At 37.3% G+C, this 18,083-nt stretch overlaps 7 protein-coding genes and 1 non-coding gene across 9 annotated transcripts; 4 read left to right on the forward strand and 4 right to left on the reverse strand.

Moving 5' to 3' along the window:
• The first annotated feature begins 897 nt into the window (after window positions 1-897).
• LOC106449027 (DNA-directed RNA polymerases I, II, and III subunit RPABC5) lies at window positions 898-2,209 on the forward strand. Its single transcript, XM_048782177.1, has 4 exons — window positions 898-1,092; window positions 1,241-1,299; window positions 1,757-1,851; window positions 1,942-2,209. The coding sequence occupies exons 1-4, from the start codon at window positions 1,057-1,059 to the stop codon at window positions 1,965-1,967; spliced, it is 216 nt and encodes a 71-aa protein (XP_048638134.1). The 5' UTR covers window positions 898-1,056; the 3' UTR covers window positions 1,968-2,209.
• Window positions 2,210-3,016: 807 nt separating this feature from the next.
• On the reverse strand, window positions 3,017-6,053 carry LOC106389436. The gene is made up of 6 exons (XM_013829684.3): window positions 5,768-6,053; window positions 4,727-5,600; window positions 4,445-4,629; window positions 3,996-4,032; window positions 3,794-3,855; window positions 3,017-3,706 (listed from the first exon to the last, which is right to left on the reverse strand). Exons 1-6 carry the CDS (start codon window positions 5,863-5,865, stop codon window positions 3,253-3,255), a joined length of 1,710 nt encoding a protein of 569 aa, XP_013685138.2. The 5' UTR covers window positions 5,866-6,053; the 3' UTR covers window positions 3,017-3,252.
• LOC106389432 lies at window positions 5,883-8,335 on the reverse strand. The gene is made up of 3 exons (XM_022720664.2): window positions 8,196-8,335; window positions 7,448-7,970; window positions 5,883-7,374 (listed from the first exon to the last, which is right to left on the reverse strand). The coding sequence occupies exons 2-3, from the start codon at window positions 7,854-7,856 to the stop codon at window positions 6,710-6,712; spliced, it is 1,074 nt and encodes a 357-aa protein (XP_022576385.1). The 5' UTR covers window positions 7,857-7,970; window positions 8,196-8,335; the 3' UTR covers window positions 5,883-6,709.
• Window positions 8,336-8,447: 112 nt separating this feature from the next.
• On the forward strand, window positions 8,448-9,430 carry LOC106389435 (protein DESIGUAL 3-like). Of its 2 annotated transcripts, none has more exons than XM_013829681.3 (3): window positions 8,448-8,691; window positions 8,773-8,999; window positions 9,095-9,430. In XM_013829681.3, the coding sequence occupies exons 1-3, from the start codon at window positions 8,578-8,580 to the stop codon at window positions 9,312-9,314; spliced, it is 561 nt and encodes a 186-aa protein (XP_013685135.2). In that variant the 5' UTR covers window positions 8,448-8,577; the 3' UTR covers window positions 9,315-9,430. The 2 variants fall into 2 exon arrangements, with proteins under 2 accessions (XP_013685135.2, XP_013685136.2); XM_013829682.3 differs by having other exon boundaries at window positions 8,526-8,691; window positions 8,776-8,999.
• On the reverse strand, window positions 9,356-10,614 carry LOC106389434 (probable transcription factor At1g11510). The gene has a single exon (XM_013829680.3). The coding sequence runs from the start codon at window positions 10,587-10,589 to the stop codon at window positions 9,519-9,521; it is 1,071 nt and encodes a 356-aa protein (XP_013685134.2). The 5' UTR covers window positions 10,590-10,614; the 3' UTR covers window positions 9,356-9,518.
• Window positions 10,615-13,036: 2,422 nt separating this feature from the next.
• On the reverse strand, window positions 13,037-14,493 carry LOC106385883 (probable xyloglucan endotransglucosylase/hydrolase protein 8). Its single transcript, XM_013825786.3, has 4 exons — window positions 14,223-14,493; window positions 14,021-14,121; window positions 13,730-13,932; window positions 13,037-13,588 (listed from the first exon to the last, which is right to left on the reverse strand). Exons 1-4 carry the CDS (start codon window positions 14,407-14,409, stop codon window positions 13,180-13,182), a joined length of 900 nt encoding a protein of 299 aa, XP_013681240.1. The 5' UTR covers window positions 14,410-14,493; the 3' UTR covers window positions 13,037-13,179.
• A 1,327-nt stretch (window positions 14,494-15,820) lies between these two features.
• On the forward strand, window positions 15,821-16,602 carry BNAA06G07190D. The gene has a single exon (XM_048782178.1). It carries the CDS (start codon window positions 16,286-16,288, stop codon window positions 16,553-16,555), a length of 270 nt encoding a protein of 89 aa, XP_048638135.1. The 5' UTR covers window positions 15,821-16,285; the 3' UTR covers window positions 16,556-16,602.
• TRNAL-UAG lies at window positions 15,964-16,043 on the forward strand. The gene has a single exon. It is a non-coding gene; the product is annotated as a tRNA-Leu (tRNA).
• Window positions 16,603-18,083: the final 1,481 nt, after the last annotated feature.

The following is an 18,083-nucleotide window of genomic DNA, read 5'->3' on the forward strand; positions in this document are numbered from 1 at the left end:
TTCATTTATAGATATAAAATTTTATATTATTTTGTATAAAATAATTTATGATAATATATTTCTGTCATTTTAAAAATAACTTAATAAATAATATATACTTCTAAATATTAAAATTTAACATATGTTACCAATTTTATTTTTTTGAAAAAAATATTACTTAATTTATGGTATTAATCATTTTAAAAGGTGAATAATATTTTAGTCACTTTAAACAGTGAATGATATTTTATTTATTTATCTTTTAATGAAAGTATTTTTTTTAAATATATTGGTTTACCAATTCAACATAATTTTAATATGTTTGCACAAAAAACATAATTTTAATATGTAATTCATTAATTACTTCTATTTTAATATAATATAGAACATACTTATAAAATTTCTAAAATTAGCATATAATTTCATTATTTTGTTTATAATAAAAAAAATTAATTAAAATTAATTTATAATAATATTATACTACTAATTGCTAAATTAATCAGTGTATTAACTAAAAGAATATTTAAATTTTTAAAAAAAATTGTTAGATTTTTTTTTCAACAGATTTTTTTATTCCTAAAACTAAAATTTAAATTTATAGTTAAAATGGATTTGTTATTAATATCTTTATAATTATTTAGAAATGTTATACATTAAATAAACTAATGTAAACAATAAAAAAATTTATTTGAATATATAGATCTAAACTTCTAGTATAACTATTTTGTAATAGATAAAAATGATACTTCTCTTTTAATAGAGAAGATATTCAAGATTAATCAATAAAATAAATGTTATAACAGAGCATGGTGTATGGATCGGACCGAATAAATTAAAGACCGTCGATAAACAAAACCGAATCAAACCGGAGCCAACCAGATATCACTCAATACGACGTCGTTTTGGTGAAGCGTCTCAAAACACAGTCATCGTCAAGCCCTTTTGTGTTCTGTTCTTCCTTCACCTATTAAAAAGGAAAGCGTGAAGTGAAGCAGTAAACCCTAAACTCCCAACCTGAGAAAAAGATTGAGAGAGAGACGAAGTTTAGAGGTTTCAGTGCGTAACTCAAGAATCAAGATGATCATCCCTGTTCGCTGCTTTACCTGTGGAAAGGTTTTTTTTTTTTTTTACTTTACTCTACAGTCGACAAACAAGACATCTCTGCTCTCTCTTAGCTGATATGAATATGGTTCTAGCTCGATTAGATAAACTCGTTTCGAGAGAGAAAGTTTTGACCTTTAGTAAGTGTTGATTTGTGTAGGTGATTGGAAACAAGTGGGATGCGTATCTTGATCTTCTCCAGCTCGACTACACTGAAGGGTAAGCGACTACTTTCTTCTTTGAATTTTGTGGTGAAAGGAGACTACTTTATTTGAATTTTGAGAGAAATTAGTCCAGTTTTGGCTACTGGATCTATTTTAGGAGGGAGCATAATGAGACTCATCAAGTATGAGATTAGTTAACAGCAGAAACGAAACCAATCATTGAGTTTTGTTGTTCAAAGGATTTAGCTTTCAATAATCTTCTGTTTATCTAGTTTTGATATTTAGTAGTTTGTAGATATTTTTTTGCATCCATCCACTGTTAAAGAGTTGAAAGTAACATTGGTTTGCTTTTGATTATGCTCTCTTCTTCACATGTTATTGGAAGAGACTATTATGCATATCTTGTTCATGTCATTAGTGAACACTTTATTTCGTTTTAGCCTCTTCTTGTTTTTTTGTTTGTTTGTTTGTTTGTTGCTCAATGAATTATAAAAAAGGGTTACAATTTGCAGGGACGCACTTGATGCGCTCAACTTAGTTAGGTACTGCTGCAGGCGTATGCTCATGACTCATGTTGATCTGATTGAGAAGCTTCTCAACTACAACAGTACAGTCTTCTTACTCTCTATGTTTCTTTTTTTGAGCTTTTCTTTGTCATTATGGATTTATACTGACATCACTATTTATTTCATTGCAGCTCTGGAAAAATCAGACAACTCTTAAGAAAAGGGTTAAGGAGGATGCAAATGTTCTGAAAGAGTCTCTCGTCAGAGACCTATATATTAAAAACATGTATGAAACTCTCTGTGTACTGTTTGGTGTAGAAACTTCAATCAATCTGAGTCATGTTGGTTTTAGACCGACGTTAACATTTTGTCATATGTATGTCAGTGCCTCTACTATGTGTTATGAATGTTTCTTAGCAGAGAGATGTGTTATTGTTCTAAGGAATTCATCTTTCATTAGTTCCCATGCATTCATGATTGTTTTTCAAATTTTCTCCCGAGTTCTTAATATGCTTGTAAATTGGAATTTGGAGAAACAAAATTGATAGGATTTACGAGCTCAAAGCGTTGATAAGGTGAAAAATGATACTCTTCAAGATCAAATAAGTGACAACTACAAATAGTTAAACAATAATGAAATTACTACATTTCAGCATTGTTCTATATAACACAGAGAACAAAGAACATGGTATTACAAGGTGAACATGGTATTACACAGCAAAAGCCAGAGAGTCTTGGGCTACAAGGGGCAGAGCTTTTGAGCAGCATAAGAAAATTAAAGAAGTCAGGGAGGAAAGAACTCATAGAGACCGCGGGTATCGCGGTTTCCTTCCGGAAAGTTTGAAGCACGCAGGAACAGAGTTTTGACCCTGCCGTGCTTCTGTTACTCCGGGAGAAATCCATGATATCCACTGTCTTTATGGGTTCCCTCCTCACACTCCACCCTCCTCGCTGGCCAAAGCCATTGCTTTGCTTCCTGAAGCTCGGCTGAATACATATATACTAAACTAATGGGGTTGCTTTCTTTTCGTAGACATGAAGATTTACGTTTCTTTGAAAGATAACAACACGTTTTTAGATGCATTCAAATGGAGATTTGTACATTTATGATTTGATCTTTGATAATTATTTTTCGTGGAAATAAAGATTTACGTTTGTTTGAAAAGATAACGTACTCTATTTTGTAGACAAACGCGCACAGTTTTTTTTTTTATTATGCTCGCATACACTACACAATGGTCCGATCTCATACCGTGCAATGTTGTGTTCATGTAAAAAGATTTCAAATATTTTTACTAGTGGTTAGAAAAAATGTATAACCAAAGAAGAAAGAACAAAAACGTAGGCTTATGTAATCCGACCCCATTCATAAGGGAAACCATATCACATTCAAATCTCCCATAACATTCCCACAAAACCCTCATGAGATGTGTTCGAGAACTTAAAGACCCAATTAGTCGGAACTAAAAACCACTCCGAATAAAGAACAAACGAACAATGTCTCAGTAGCCATTAATATGCTTTGGTTTCGTTGTTGTCGATCCTACCAACCGTGAGAACGGTTGCTGCGTTTGGTTGTTGCGGCTCATGTTAAAACTGCTGCTTCCTGTTCCGGATTTAGTGTCAGAGTAGGCTTGAGCTAGCTCAAGAGGAGAGGCTGCTTTCCCGGGACGGTGTCCTGTTCCGTCTGGTGACTCCGGTTTCTGGGGAACGGGTTTTCGCCATGTCTCTGGTGATGGATGCCTCGTCTTCTCCTGAGCCTGCGGTTGCTGTCTTGGGTTCTTGACATCATTATCACGCCAGTTTCGCCTCTGGGTTTCGGATCTGGCTACTTCGCTTACATTTCTCACGTCCTTTTGGTCGAATTTCCTCGTTCTCAGCTCACGAGGAGAACTCACTGGTCTTTGGACTGCGTGCTCTGGAACTGGAACTCTTTCGATGGGATTGAGGACCGTCCTTTTGAACAAAACATAATCAAAAAGTAAGCGTTGAATCCCAGAATGTCTATACAGAGTGCAAGAGGCTAAAAGAAACCGGTTCTACCTTTCTAACTGTTGCTCCAATTTGTGATGCTCGGTCTCATCAATGCCTCGCTCCTTCAACACCTAGTACCAAAATAGACAGGTTAAGATCAAGTTGAAAAACTAGATTAACTCTACATAGCAAAGAAAATCGATTGATGATGAACAAAAGGGTGACTTAACAAGAGAATGTTACACAACAAGATGAAACAAAGTGCACTCACCAGCTCTCGTGGTCTGGCACCGCCAAAAACTGCGTTTCTGCACCAGGAACCAGAAAACGTAAGCATGTTTGACACACAAATATATACTTATCGCCAAGGAGTCAGTCTAGTTAATAATCTAGAGAAGCGAATGTCAGAAAAAAAGCTAGCGCAAATAACTACGAATGGAATCCAATGGTTTCATATTCTACTATCTTGGACGTCTGAGGATAGTTTGACACAAAGCCAATATAAGCAGCTCTTTCAATTTGAATAATTATCAAAACATGTCGCGACTCAGAGCCTAATCATTTCAGTATTTGCCATCAATCAAGCCAAATCAACCAATTTTTTTTGTATCACACTACCAATGTCCCCAAGCTCCAAATGATTGATTATAACTGAGTTGAGACTATAAATATAAGTACCACCATAACCAGATTAAATTTTGAACATCCTTAGTTTCTTACCTCTCCTTTTCAGTCTTAACTTCTGGTTTCTCAAGCAACTGTGCCACAGGCTTCAGATTCAACTTGGGGCGCTCGACCGGCTTGTTAGGAATCTCATCTGCAGACAACCCAGGTTTTGAAACGTTCATATTTTTCTGTGCCACATAACCAATTTCACGTTGAATAAGATTTGAAACACCATTTTCCTGCAGATATAGAGTTGAGCCATCAGAACACACAGTTTACCAAGAAAGAAAACCTGAAAGCCAAAAGAAATAGCTCAGAAACTTGTATAACTAGTACCAGTTTTCCATCAATCACAGGCTTCTCAACGCTTTCAATAGGTTTTGTCCGAGGTAGCAGGTTCAGCTTAGGTCGTTCCACAGCTTCAGAAGGTGCAGTTGGTTGCACAAAATGCCCAGCAGGCCTAACGTCAGAATAATTTGGATGAGGTACAGCTTTCACTTCCTTTGCGTCCAAATAAGTTGGCCCAGGGAGCTTCTCATACTCACGAGCAAACTTCCTCCCACCCTGAATCCCATCTTCAGCGACCAAGCCACGTTCTACATATGTTCCATGCGTCCCATCCCCTTGATTAACCACATGGCTATTACCCTTGTAACCTCTGCTCTCCATCTCCGAATGCTTAACAACATCAAAACCCATCTGAGAAGGAACCAAAAGCTTAGTCTGCCACCTCCCTGAAGACACTTGCTCAATCGCACTCGAATGAACCAAATTAGAAACAGGTGGCTGCGTGTTCCAAGAAGACCGCCCCACCTCATCATTAGCCACCACCACAGGGACCTCCTTCCTCGCAGCCCAAACATTAGGATTAGTTCCTGAAACTGAGCTCCCACCGTCAACAGTTCCAGCCGCAGCTGACCAACCACCGTGCCTCCCAGTTAAACCCGAGTCAGCTTTCACCTCCAAGCGGCTGTTAGCAACTCTAAAAACATCATCACTAACCATCCTACGAGGAGCAGAGTGACCATCAAGAGGCCTCCGTTCATCCTCGCTGAAATTACGTCCAATATTGGCAGTGTGAGGAAGAAAAAGTGATTTATCATCAAAGTTTCTCAAAGTATGAGACGAGCTCGGCCTTGTCCTCTGATCCGGCCTACCTCCCCAAGGCGCTCTATCAACAAAAGCTCGATCCGTTGTAACCTTCGGAACCCTAAAAATCAAGGAATAAAGTCAATAACTCAATAAAATCACAGACGCTGTTCATCCAGTACAACTAATAGACCTAGAACGATCGTGATTCGCGTAGATCTGATAATATCTTCATGAATCAAGGATTCGATTGATCTATACAGGCGATGAGAAAGAGTTATGACTTACACTCCAGGAGCGGAAGGGAGAGCGAGATCAGATGGAATCGAGCCGCCGTGGAAGTCCTTGAGCGTCATGGTGCTACCAGCAGCTTTCTTCTTCGACATCTTTTTTTTTTTTAATCAATCTCTCGTTTTATGTATCGCGTGTTATTCTTATCTTCTCCGATTGAGATTTGAGTTTTTTTCGCCGCCGGAGAGACGGGGAAGAAGAAGACGACGGAGACCACCCTCTCTCTCTCGCTCGCTCGCTCTCAAAAAGGTTTCGTCTCGTTCAGCTTCAGATTCTTCTCAATCCTCCTCCTCTCGGATTTTTTTATTAAATAGTATTGAAAACCTTTATTCCTCGATGATCGGAAAAATGTTCTTCTAATGCCTAAGAACGAAATGACGAAACTATCCCTCTTGGAATAAATTATTTACGTTTTGATTACGTGGCAGGCATCGGGCTCGGCACTTCTAGATTCGGTTAGATGATGCTAAACTCCAAAACCGAAACAAACCAAGCGGAACGAAACTCCAACCCGAAGAAATAATTTATTTTGTAACCATATAACTCATAAGCATGCAGTAATTTTGAATGAAATCAAGAATCAACTCGTTTTATAAGGAAACAAATCATTATAAAAGGTTTAAATTCTTAACAATTCAAAGTTGACAACGGTCATGTATTGCTGAAGATCCCATGATTGGTGACCTCTAGAAGTAGGGTATGTGAAACATTTCATCTCTCTTGGAGGTGAAGAAGCTTGAGTTTTGGTTCTCTACATAAGCTGAGTAGTCGTCCCAAGGACTTGATAGACATAACACAACGCAGTCATCTTCCTCATGAGATGAGAAAGACATGGCCATGTTGGTGACAACTTGGGTTTGGCAATGAGGTAGAGTTACTAGTGGAGGCAATGAGGTAAAAAAAATAAAATTATACAAGAAACAAAGAATTAAAATTTGATTATGAGGTGTTGTTTCGAGGCTTAAAGATTATAACAAAGCAAGGCAACAGAGCTTTAGTACTCAATAAATAAAGCTCTTCAAGTATAGCATTTGGTCCCACTTTCAACGCCAATGAATCAAACTCAGAAAAACCATTAGGATCTTCAAACTTCTTCATAGGTTTATGAACCCTCCCTGCGATCACTCTACACAGCACAACAGCTTTCACTCCACCTCTGCTTCTTCCTCGTTCCATTTCGATCCCTTCAAGAGCCGCAGAGCAAGCTGACGCTGTGAGAACTCCTTTAATCCCATCTTGTCTCGTTTTAGAAGCGAACCCGTGTCTTAAAATCTGACAAACTCCACACTGATCCGAGAAACAGAGGTTTGAAGAGCCGCTGTTGCTGCTCAAACCGAGGGAGCAAGAAAGAGTTGTACCGTGGAACCCAAGAAACTCGTTCCCATCAGCCACACAGCGAGAGTGTTTCTTCGAAAGCTTGGTTGCTCTTATTTTCACGAGCTCTCTGTAGTTCTCAAACTCCGCGACGACTCTCTGAAGGTTCTGGACTTTCAAAATAGCTGAAACGTTGCTCCCTTTCGTCTTGCCAAGCTTGTGAGAGTAGCCTCTGTTGCAGATCAACTCTACAGTTGTTCTCGAGAAGTCTCCTTCTAAAAGTCTAGTGACTACCAAAAATAAAAATTTAAACAAATCAAACTCTCCTCAAGAAATTGATTAGAGAACTAATAAGAGTCTTACCAGAGTGATTAGTAAGATAATGAGTCTCAAACGCATAAAGATCTCTGACTCTCTGGCGACATAATCTACAAGAGAGAGCTCCAAAACCGCAGATGTCAGAGCCAATAACATCAAACCTCTCAGAAGAGTAACGACCTGAAAGCAAATCAGAAGAAGATGCTCCCCCACTGCCCTCGAATCTCATGGTGTTTATAAACTTGGCGCTCTCCAGAGACCGTGAGCTACGGAAGCTTGGATTCTGCATAGCTCCCTCATCTCCATAAGCGACAAACTCATTCCTCAGATTGGACACTCCCGATGGATTCTTCATCTCCTGGATTAGGTTCTTCTCTGGATCATTACCGTCGCTTGGCTTCTGAGCATCGCAGCAGCTAAGGGACTTCTTGAGATAAAGCCAAACTCCACGCATGTTTGTTCAAGATCCGTCTTTAGATGTGAATTATATATAGTTTCTATGAAACTTGGCTTTTGTTCAGACACGTCTCTCTCTGTGTCTCTTCCGGCTTGACCATATCCGCACAAACTGTTTCCAAAACGAGATTGAAGACTTCCATAAGTATTAAGATTATCACATCACACCATAAAAGAACCACCAAGAAGAAGAAAAAACGTTTCAGAAAATCAATAACACAGCTAAGATTAACATTTATAGCTATTAAGCTTGGTCAAATCATCAGTTACAACCTGGAAAAAAATATATGATAATTTAGCATATGTGATTACAGAAAGAAAGATATGGTAATCATACTTTTTTTCACTTCTCTTCACGTTCCAAACAGAGTATATAGCACATGCTGCTGCCTCTATTGATCTTTGACTTTTTTTTTTGAAGTGAAAAAGTCAAACATGTGATCAACCTCTTATTTCAATCTGAATGTTCATATCTTTATAAAAAAAAAAGGTTTATCTAATAATACACACTAGTTTACAAGAAAAGTATCTGAAGTAATATGATTTATAAAGGAATGAAACTTTACTTGCTTGGTGAGACCAAAAACTGAATCTCTCTGTTGTCTTGTAATGAGAGGGAGGCTTAGGAAAGTAATCTTATTCTTTCCTCTTCCTTAAAACTTTCATACTAACAATGGAAATAAATAGAGTAAATCAAGAATAAACAAAATATGTAAATTATGAATAAGAAAGAGATGGAAAGCGAACTTGGCTTCTTGGTTTCTGTTCTCATCATATGTGCAGACATTACAGCTGCAGTCCTCGGGATAGAAGCTGAGATTGCTCAGAGCAAGGTTTCGAATCTTTATACCAATAGTACAAATGAATTTATTTTCATTTCTTGTGTTTGTTGATGTTTCTCCTTTGCAAAACAGCAGCAGCAACATCATCATGCTCGTCAACAACATTCAAGACATACAGGATGTCCAAGAAGCCCAAGCTCTGGAGCTTTTGCTGAGGGAGTAGCTGCAATGGTGCTACTGTCTATCGTCCATGTCACAGCCAATGTGCTTGGAGGCTGCACGTACATTCGCTCTAAGCAAGATTTCACGAGAGCAACGGCCAACAAGATTCTCGCAGTAGCTCTCCTTGTTATCTCCTGGTAAATGCAAAAGATTTTAAAAACCCATTCAACACAAAGTTTGAATTTTCAAAAAGACTTACTTGAGATTCTTTTGACATACCTTTGTGTCTTAGGATCTTCTTTGCTGTCAGCTACTCAACGCTGATGTTAGCAACATTGGCCAACTCGAGATCGAATAGATTCTGCAGCTTGCCTCATCGTTGGCTCTTTCTTATTGGAGGCATATTTTGTCTCGGACATGGACTGGTGACTTCAGGATACTATGTTTCAGCCATTGCTGCTAAGAAAGAAGACAAAGAGAATGTGCAGCCAGCAAATACAAGCAGCGCATAACACGGCTGAGTATGTTTCGTGATTGTATCAAATTAACATCATAACATTTAAATAGCTTCACTTTTAGTTAAGAACTTGAATCATTGATATTAATAAATCCGCAAATATTCCAAAATGAACTCTTAAAGAATCAATAGAAAGAACAAAAACACAAAAAGGCCAGAGTTCAATGCAAAAGAGACAGAACCAAAAACATATATGTCTTTAAGGGTTTGGTGGAAATGATTCAGCCATCTTTGTAATCACCTCATGAATGAAACCACTCTTCTTGGAATAAAACTCAAGCTCCCTAAGCTGCAACACTTTCCACTCCTCCTCGAATCTCTTCTTATCCTCTAAGGCAAGCCTACTCCAACCTCGCTGAGCAGAAAGATCATCCACACCAAAACGCGCTAGTGCCTTAACAAGAACAGACTTATCAAACGCATCCACTTCCACAACACTCGATGCTTCTCCTTTATTAGTCATCGCCTCTTCTTCACAGCTTTTACCATTGGGCGAAGAAGAAGAAGCTAGCTCTTGCTTCTCAGGCTCAACCTTCTTCGACGACGACTTACTGCTCTTCTTCGACTTCCCATTAGCTGAATCCAAAGCCACCTTCTCGGGCTCGACTTTAGACTTACTGCTCTTCTTGGACTTCCCATTGGACTTGACAGCTGAATCCAAAGCCGCCCCATCAGCTCCCCAAACAAACTTGGACAAATCAAAGGCCTTGAGATCATGAGGTTTAGAAAATGTCAGCTCCCCTTTGCCAAGATTGTTCTCATACTTAGTCTTCAAACCCCAAATCTTCTTTATGACTTGGATTTTACTAACATCAAAGCTAATAGATTTCTTCACAGACAGATAAAACGCGTTTGTGTCATCATAAGGACTGGCCCCGGTATGGTTTCTGTAATCAATAAGACCTTGTAAAACAGCAATCTCATCTTCCTCACTCCAAACTCGCTGGAAATAGGTCTTCTTGGCCTCCTTCGAGGCTGCTCCATCTCTCTCACTCAAAGAACGCTTCTTTGTTAAAGGTTTCACCTTTTTGGAATCATGATTCTTCTTCACCACAGCTGAATCCTTCGTTCCTGGATTCTTCTCATCAGACCCAGATTCGGAATCGGAAGCTTGATGCTTCTCCGGAGCAGACTTCAAGGATGACTCATCATCAGTTTCTTCTTCCGAAGAAGAGTTTCGTGCGAGTGAAGTCGTCTTTACTTGGTCATCTTCGTCGCTAGATGATGCACTCGGCGGGTCTTCCAACGGATTGAAACGTTTCCCTGACATCAAAACTCTTTAGGGTTTTTGTCTTTGGGACAGGTTGAAACTGAGGTTGAGGTTGAGGTTTATATACGATTATTTATTTTTTATTTTTTTTCTAATTTATAAAATTTTTACAATTTTATATGCAAATATTAAATTTATTTGATAATTGGTTAAATGTTGTATATTTAACGTTAAATGGTGGTTATACTTTAAAATAAAAATGTAATAGTACTTCTTAAAATTTGCACTTTTACCTAAACACATCTTTTTTTTTTTTGTAAAAAAACCTAAACACATCTTATTATTGAAAAAATAATCTTTTTTATTTTCTGAGTGCATTAATTTGATTTAACATTTTCAAGATTTATTAGGATTATTTTTTGATATTATTCAAAATACAATTGATTTCAATAACCATAAAAATAATTAATAATTTTTATTTTATAGAATGTTGTAGTAGATTTAAGTAAAAAAAGTACACCATTGAATTACCGTTTTTGGTGTAACTCATAAAAACTCGGCTTCAATTTCGCAAACCCATTTATTCTGTCGAGAAGTTTGACCAATTTTTCAGACACTTACAGCTTGATTGGTTTCTCCGCTACCACCCACAAACGCAGCTTTTGCGATTGGTAGCGGTTGACAGTGTTTCGAAACAATCATACAAACCGCTACAAATCGCTTCAAACCGCTCCGAACCTCTTAAATTCAAAAGCTGGTTCCAGCTAGCGTTTGCGGTTGCGGGCGATTGCGGGAGGATAATTTTTTTTCTTTTTTTTTTAAAAACCATATAAATACAAAAATAAAAATATTCAATAAATTTTTTAAAATGGAATTATAAAAATATTAAAATATATCTATTATATTTTAATTAATATTATAAAATTTTAAAATAAAAATATTTTCTATAATTTTAAAAATTTAAAACTATAACTTTGAAAATACATTTTACATATTTATTATAATATTATGATTTTTCATATTTTTATAATTATATAAAATATAAATATTGTTAATTTATTATTTAACCGCTGCTATATTTGGTAGTTAACCAGTCATAAATATCCCGCAAACGCACCAATTTCTAACCGCAGAACCAGTCGTACAAATCTCTTAAAACCGCTAGAAACCGCAACCACCCGCATCCGCAAACGCCCGCAGCCGCAACCGCAACCGCTGCGTTTGAACCAGTCAGGCCCTAAGGGCCTGACTGGTTTCCCCGCTACCATCCGCAAACGCAGCTTTTGCGGTTGCTAGCGGTTGACAGCGTTTCGAAACAATCATACAAACTACTACAAATCGCTTCAAACCGCTCCGAACCTCTTAAAATCAAAAGCTGGTTCCAACTAGCGTTTGCGGTTGCGGACGGTTGCGGAAGGATAATTTTTTTTTTTTTCAAAAACCATATAAATACAAAAATAAAAATAATAATAATAATTTTAAATTGGAATTATAAAAATACTAAAATATATCTATTATATTTTAAATAATATTATAAAATTTTAAAATAAAAATATTTTCTATGATATTAAAAATGTAAAACAATAACTTTCTAAATATAATTTTCATATTTATTATAATATTATGATTTTTGATATTTTTTATAATTATATAAAATATAAATATTGTTAATTTATTATTTAACCGATGTTGTATTTGTTAGTTAACCAGTCATAAGTATCCCGCAAATGCACCAATTTCTAACCACCGAACCAGTCGTACAAATCTCTTGAAACCGTTGGAAACCGCAACCGCAAACTCAAACTCCCGCAACCGCAACCGCTGCGTTTGAACCAGTCAGACCCTTAATCATCACTATCGTTTTGTTTATCTTTATTGTTGGGATTTTCTTCTTTCTAAAACTAGCTATTTTAGATATTGTTCTACATCTTCATCAAACTATACAAAGAAAAGATCCGATATATGCTGGTAAATTTCAGAATAGTGAGAGACGGTTGGAAGCACTATTTTGTTTCACCAATATGGGAAAATGAAACACAAAGGAATCAACTCACGTTTAAAAACAAGATAATTGTCACGGATTAAACTAATTAAAGATAATTTGATGATACAGAAAGCTAAGGATGACAATGCAACTTTTTATTAAAAAAAATGTGTAGATCTTGTTGAGTTATATTCTTTGATCACCATCATGTATCTAACTCAAATTGTATACCCCAAACCAGAATTGATATGCAAATTGCCAAACAAAATTAGTTTGTTTTTTTTGTCGGCAAAATCAATTATATTTAAGAGAAATTGCACCCAATAGCTAAGAAAAAAACCAAAATTCACTATCTAACTAAAATCCCACCCTCTCTCCTCTTTTCTCTTCCTATCTCTCTCTTCTCTCTCTCTAAAAATCTAATTTCTCTTGTTTTTTTGATTATTCCCTAAATAAGCCCTATATTTAATGAATATATAGTGTCATCAGTTGAAAAAATATTATAGTGCAAAGTTACGAGACATAGCCGACTAAATAATTAATTAATTAAATAACAGATGATACAATCAATAAGAAATGAAATGAAGAAGAAGAAAAAAAAACGTACAAAATTATTACAGCAACCATTTCAACTCAATACTTAAGACGAAAGACCAAAAATTGAGCTTAAGCCCAAGGGCTAATGGAACACTCCCAAGGCATTTTAGGGAATCTCTCACGGTCCTGACAATAATCGTATACGACAAGGTTACGTTGCACCCACGCATAGTCCATCTTCTGTGTCTTTGACAAGTGCCATGCGTCGTACTGGTCCCACCAGTTCTCCGTTGTGGTGGAGACACAAGCAGGGAACGGATCCTTCCAACGGCAGCCTTCAACGGCGAAGTCCTTGTAGGAAGAGACGAACGGAGCTTTTTTCCAGTCGGTCTTCTCGAGACCGCCACGTGTCGCCCAGTCGTCGGCGTTCCAGATGCTGGAAAACAAGTACATCGGCTTCTGGTTCGGGAAGAAATCGTTGTTTGGTACCTTGTCGCTGTTTTTGTACACTCGAATCGGTACTCTATCCACGAAAAACCTGTGATTTGCATTGAGTTTAACCGGATTACATATTGTACCATTTGATAAAATTAACCAATTCGATTCAATTTGGTCGGGTTCGATTTTGTTAAGAAGTTTGGTTAACATAAGCTAGCTTTGAGATCAAGAGAGGACTTACACGAGCTGGTGGTTATTCCAAAGAATTGAGTAGGTGTGGTAGTCCTTGGTTGGGTCGAACCAGAGGGAATGTCGCATCTCGCGATTCCCGGTTCCGTTCTTAAACACATTGGTCTGAATGATGTACGGTTCTCCGGTTCGGTTCCCTAGAAATTCGAAATCTATCTCGTCTCTCTCCGGTCCGGCTCCATTCTCCGAACACATCTGCTCATAAAAAAAAAAAGAATTAATAATACAAAATGAAAATATTATCTTTCCAAGATTGAAAAATTAAAATAAAACAAGAGCTCACGTAGTAAGCGGTGACGACGCCGGCTGAGTCGCCGCCGACGAGCTTTAGCTTCATACTGAACCATCCGAATCTGTACATGTGCTTTGTCTGAAATCCACATCCTGTTTGAAGAAACTCAAATAAATGAATCTTGAGTTAAAGAAGACTGCGCGCAACACTAATCTTAAAACCGGAGATTCCTGGCTAATGGATCCGAACGTACCGGTATCGTTGTCTAAGGCGAGATTCCAGATCTGTCCATCCTCGGAAGTCGTGAAGTGGTTTTCAGACCACATTATATTGAAGTTTTCTTCGAACGACTGTGTCGGTACTGCTGTGATTGAGGAAGACACCATTAGAGCCGCCACGAAGAAGAGCACAGCCGCCATGGAAGAATATCTCTTCTCCATTGTGTTGTCTCAGCTTCGAATATTTCAAAGAGAGAGAGGGAGAACGTGATTTCACTGGTTACGAGTTCCGTGAGTGAGAAGACGATGGAGCTTTATTGCTTTAATTTAAAGACCGGAAAATTTACTGTTCTGACCACTAATAATTCTTCTTAGTTTTCTAGTATTATTTTTGGGTTTCGACGTTGGATACGTTTTGTGAAAATATATTTAATTTGTAAATGAAGGCATAAAGAAATAATTATTTAAAAACGAGAAAAATTAAAAGTAAACTCAATGATTACTGTAAAGTGTAAACTGTTTGCTTAGATCGAACTTGAAAACCCGGTTAAGCTTCTTCAGCACCGACCGGTTTTGAAGAAAGTGAGATTAGTCAATATTGATGAATCATGAGCTGTGGTGTTCTGGGAATTATGAAATTAACAAGAGAACATGGAGAATCATTGGTCCGCCAGGCTGCCACCAAGTGGAAATGTTCATGTAAAAGCAAGAAGACAGAAAACATTATTTAATTCTTTGTTTTTTTGTTTGTCAACTATATGAATTTAATCATCCATGTATGTAAAGAGATCTTATATAGTAAAAACTAAGTCATGAATAAACAGCTGCGAGAGTTAAGTTTATCTACCACTGTAGTGAAACAATAACAAGTAATGAACCAAAAACATCATCTGCTTCTCGGATTAAACAGCACATTTGATACAATCCGCAAAGTTAAACATGTATTTTATATCTAATTGCACATTGTCCTGAAAACCATGCTCATTTTACAGAAATTAACCGGATGAACACAACATATAGAATTAACTATAAATTACTAAATGTATGTGACAATCGTAAATATGCAATATGCTTTGGACCATAATATTCTGTTCAACAAAAGAGCTTGCCTCTCATCTTTTTGGTATAGCCACTAGCCACTAGCCACTAGGCAGAGACAAAGCACGTGAAACAAGCACGTTATGAAAAAGAAATCGGATAAATAATACACTTGGGTTTACTAATTTATTAGGCTGTCAAAGATTAGTAAATTGGACTGTCTCTCCCATTATCCAGTATTCTATACATTTTAGTATTTTACATAATAACTAGTTTTGTATGGATATGAATGTTATAGATCTAAGATGGCAGAATGAAGTTACAGATAATAATATTACTATATGCAACTCGACCTTGTTTATCTAGACTAGATATACCATAACAAGACTATTAAGATCATAATACAACATTGTACTAATGTAATGAGTTATGTAGAGAGATAGTTTTTTTTTTTAAAACAAATATGCATGGTATCGTCGCTAGTGAAGTATATAACGCTCTAATATATATACTTTACTTGTGTGGGAACTAGTTTATTTGAATGACCATTAGGTAGGAAAATACATCGATTTTTTATATAATCCGTGTATAAATTTTCCTATTTGCTACAAATGGTTTATCCTATGTTTCATCTTATATATGATTTTTTATATGATGCACGTCGGTCCTAATAGAGAAGTCAAAACTTACAAAAACATTAGTTTATCTATAAATGTAGAGTCGGCAGATAAATGCAACGACAGTTTGGCCGAGTGGTCTAAGGCGCCAGATTTAGGCTCTGGTCCGAAAGGGCGTGGGTTCAAATCCCACAGCTGTCAATTTGTTTTATTGTTGTTTCGCAATGTGAACCCTCTAGCTTTCTATTTTTTGCACCAATAGAACCGCTTAATAACAGAATAGTGAATGTTCACGGAAAAAGCGAACACATATGAGGCCATGACTATCTTTTGAATCTTGACCATCCCCTTCAGTTCAAAATCCTTCCCTTTTCTCCCAAGCAACCATTTCTTCCTCAATCTCTCTCTCTCTGATCAAATATATCCACGTACAGAGCAAAAAGATGAAGAGTCGGAGCAGAAACTTAGCCACCCTGAGTTTGATGATAATTACGGTTTTGTCATGGATGAAGATCGTGGCTGGGCAGGAAGCATTAATAGGAAAAAAAGTATTGCCGTTGTGCCACAGAGAATGTATGCCAATATGCATGAAAGTGACCGAAGCAACTCAAGAAATTTGTGATGGTGCATGCCAAGCGGGTTGTGTGCAGCTTCAAGGTAGAGGCACCGGACTTTCAGCCACTGATCAAGGAGTCGATATGGTCATTGCTTAGAAAAATATTTATCATCTTTATCACTGGATATTTAATTTTGATATGATTATAAACTTTTAAATTAATTTATTAATTTTTATATATAGAAAGTAAATAACTTTCGGAATAGTTTTATAATGTTATTTCATTTAGAACTGTGATTTTGAATATAATGATTTTTATCAAATTGCTTATCTTTGGATATATATTTTTCTAAATAAAATAAACTCATTTTGTTATACATTTAGATTGATTCTTTGCTAGAATTTTTTTTTTATAATAATTATATTTTTTTTTTAGAAAAATGGTCATGCTTCATAATTTTCAAACAGAGCTAAACCAACAATTTATTGTAAATTTATCGATTAGTAATAAGTTTAAAACATAATAACAACAAAATTATGGTTGTAGTATATAGCTCATAAACTTAAAAATAAAGTCACTATTTCGTAGCAACATGCCCACTTGTGATGATTAATGAACCTGGATCGTCGTTGTTCTCCTCCGGCTAGTGGCGTGGTGGTGGGGTTCTTTGGTATGGTTCAGTTAGGGTTTCTGTCTCCGCGGATCTGAGATCTGTTTCTCTGCTTCTTCGGGTGATCTCCGGGAGGCGCGTGTGGGCTCTCTCCGACTCGGTCTCTCCGTCGTTGGTGTGGTCTGGTGGCGACGTGCGTAGGTCACGGCGGCGCGTTGTAGTGGCATGGCGCGTGTATTAGGCGAGTTCCTTGTTCTTCCTGTTCTTCTCCAGAGCAGTTTCCGGTGTATCCGGTTTGGTCTTTTGCCGTGGCCTGAGTGCTCCACGTCTTCATCACTCTCTCAATAAGGTATGCGGCTCTTGGGTCAAACTCGTTTTGTTGGTGTGGAGCTTGTTCTCTAGCCGTGCAGTAGTTGGTCTAGCGAACGGTTCGTTCTCCTGCGGTTGTGCATCCGGAGAGGTAACCATCTTTCGGTCCGCTTCTCTATATGAGATTTCGGTTCAATGGGTGTAAACGGTCACGGCGGGTGGAACTGGAGGCGGCAATCTCCGGGTCTCTTCGACGAACGACGGCATCGTCGCTTGGTGGTTATCTTTCGTGCCGTCGGAAGTATAGTTGTCTGGTGTTTCGGGTTTGTTCGTGCTCGGTTTCTTTGTCCGGGTTTGGTTTAGGCATAGCAGTCGGAAGCTGTAGGAACCGTTGTTTCAAGGTTTGAGGGCGCCTTTCTCTCCGGTAGCTCGCGGTGCCCGATTCCCGTTCTCGACTAACCTTGGTTCTCTGGACCGAGCTTGACTCGTTACTAATCTGGCTTTTTGGCTTTGCTCTGCTTTTCTGCGGGTTTGATTCTTTCGGTCTAGATTTGTTGTTTAGTTTTCTTTTTGCATTCCGCTACAAGTTTTCTGTGTAATCTCTGTCACAAATTTAAAACTTGGTATAATAATTTAACATTTTACCAAAAAAAAAAAATTAATGAACCTGGACGTCTTTTATATATAATACAGTGTTGTACATATAAAATGTGATACATTTAATTTTGAGATTGCTCTTAATAAATAGGTGATGTGCTGCAGTTT

Source organism: Brassica napus, chromosome A6, assembly GCF_020379485.1.
Source record: "Brassica napus cultivar Da-Ae chromosome A6, Da-Ae, whole genome shotgun sequence".
Lineage (NCBI taxonomy): Eukaryota > Viridiplantae > Streptophyta > Magnoliopsida > Brassicales > Brassicaceae > Brassica > Brassica napus.

Coding starts and splice junctions, on each gene's coding strand:
- LOC106449027 (XM_048782177.1), top strand. CDS start 1,057: ATGATCATCCCTGTTCGCTGCTTTACCTGTGGAAAG. Junction 1,093..1,240: donor GCTGCTTTACCTGTGGAAAG/GTTTTTTTTTTT, acceptor TGATTTGTGTAG/GTGATTGGAAACAAGTGGGA. Junction 1,852..1,941: donor GAAGCTTCTCAACTACAACA/GTACAGTCTTCT, acceptor ATTTCATTGCAG/CTCTGGAAAAATCAGACAAC.
- LOC106389436 (XM_013829684.3), bottom strand. CDS start 5,865: ATGTCGAAGAAGAAAGCTGCTGGTAGCACCATGACGCTCAAGGACTTC. Junction 5,601..5,767: donor CTCCCTTCCGCTCCTGGAGT/GTAAGTCATAAC, acceptor CTTGATTTTTAG/GGTTCCGAAGGTTACAACGG. Junction 3,707..3,793: donor TTGGAGCAACAGTTAGAAAG/GTAGAACCGGTT, acceptor TTTGTTCAAAAG/GACGGTCCTCAATCCCATCG.
- LOC106389432 (XM_022720664.2), bottom strand. CDS start 7,856: ATGCGTGGAGTTTGGCTTTATCTCAAGAAGTCCCTTAGCTGCTGCGAT. Junction 7,375..7,447: donor TTATCTTACTAATCACTCTG/GTAAGACTCTTA, acceptor TATTTTTGGTAG/TCACTAGACTTTTAGAAGGA.
- LOC106389435 (XM_013829681.3), top strand. CDS start 8,578: ATGAATAAGAAAGAGATGGAAAGCGAACTTGGCTTCTTGGTTTCTGTT. Junction 8,692..8,772: donor CTGAGATTGCTCAGAGCAAG/GTTTCGAATCTT, acceptor TTTGCAAAACAG/CAGCAGCAACATCATCATGC. Junction 9,000..9,094: donor GCTCTCCTTGTTATCTCCTG/GTAAATGCAAAA, acceptor TTTGTGTCTTAG/GATCTTCTTTGCTGTCAGCT.
- LOC106389434 (XM_013829680.3), bottom strand. CDS start 10,589: ATGTCAGGGAAACGTTTCAATCCGTTGGAAGACCCGCCGAGTGCATCA.
- LOC106385883 (XM_013825786.3), bottom strand. CDS start 14,409: ATGGAGAAGAGATATTCTTCCATGGCGGCTGTGCTCTTCTTCGTGGCG. Junction 14,122..14,222: donor CGCCTTAGACAACGATACCG/GTACGTTCGGAT, acceptor TTCTTCAAACAG/GATGTGGATTTCAGACAAAG. Junction 13,933..14,020: donor GCGTCGTCACCGCTTACTAC/GTGAGCTCTTGT, acceptor TTTTATGAGCAG/ATGTGTTCGGAGAATGGAGC.
- BNAA06G07190D (XM_048782178.1), top strand. CDS start 16,286: ATGAAGAGTCGGAGCAGAAACTTAGCCACCCTGAGTTTGATGATAATT.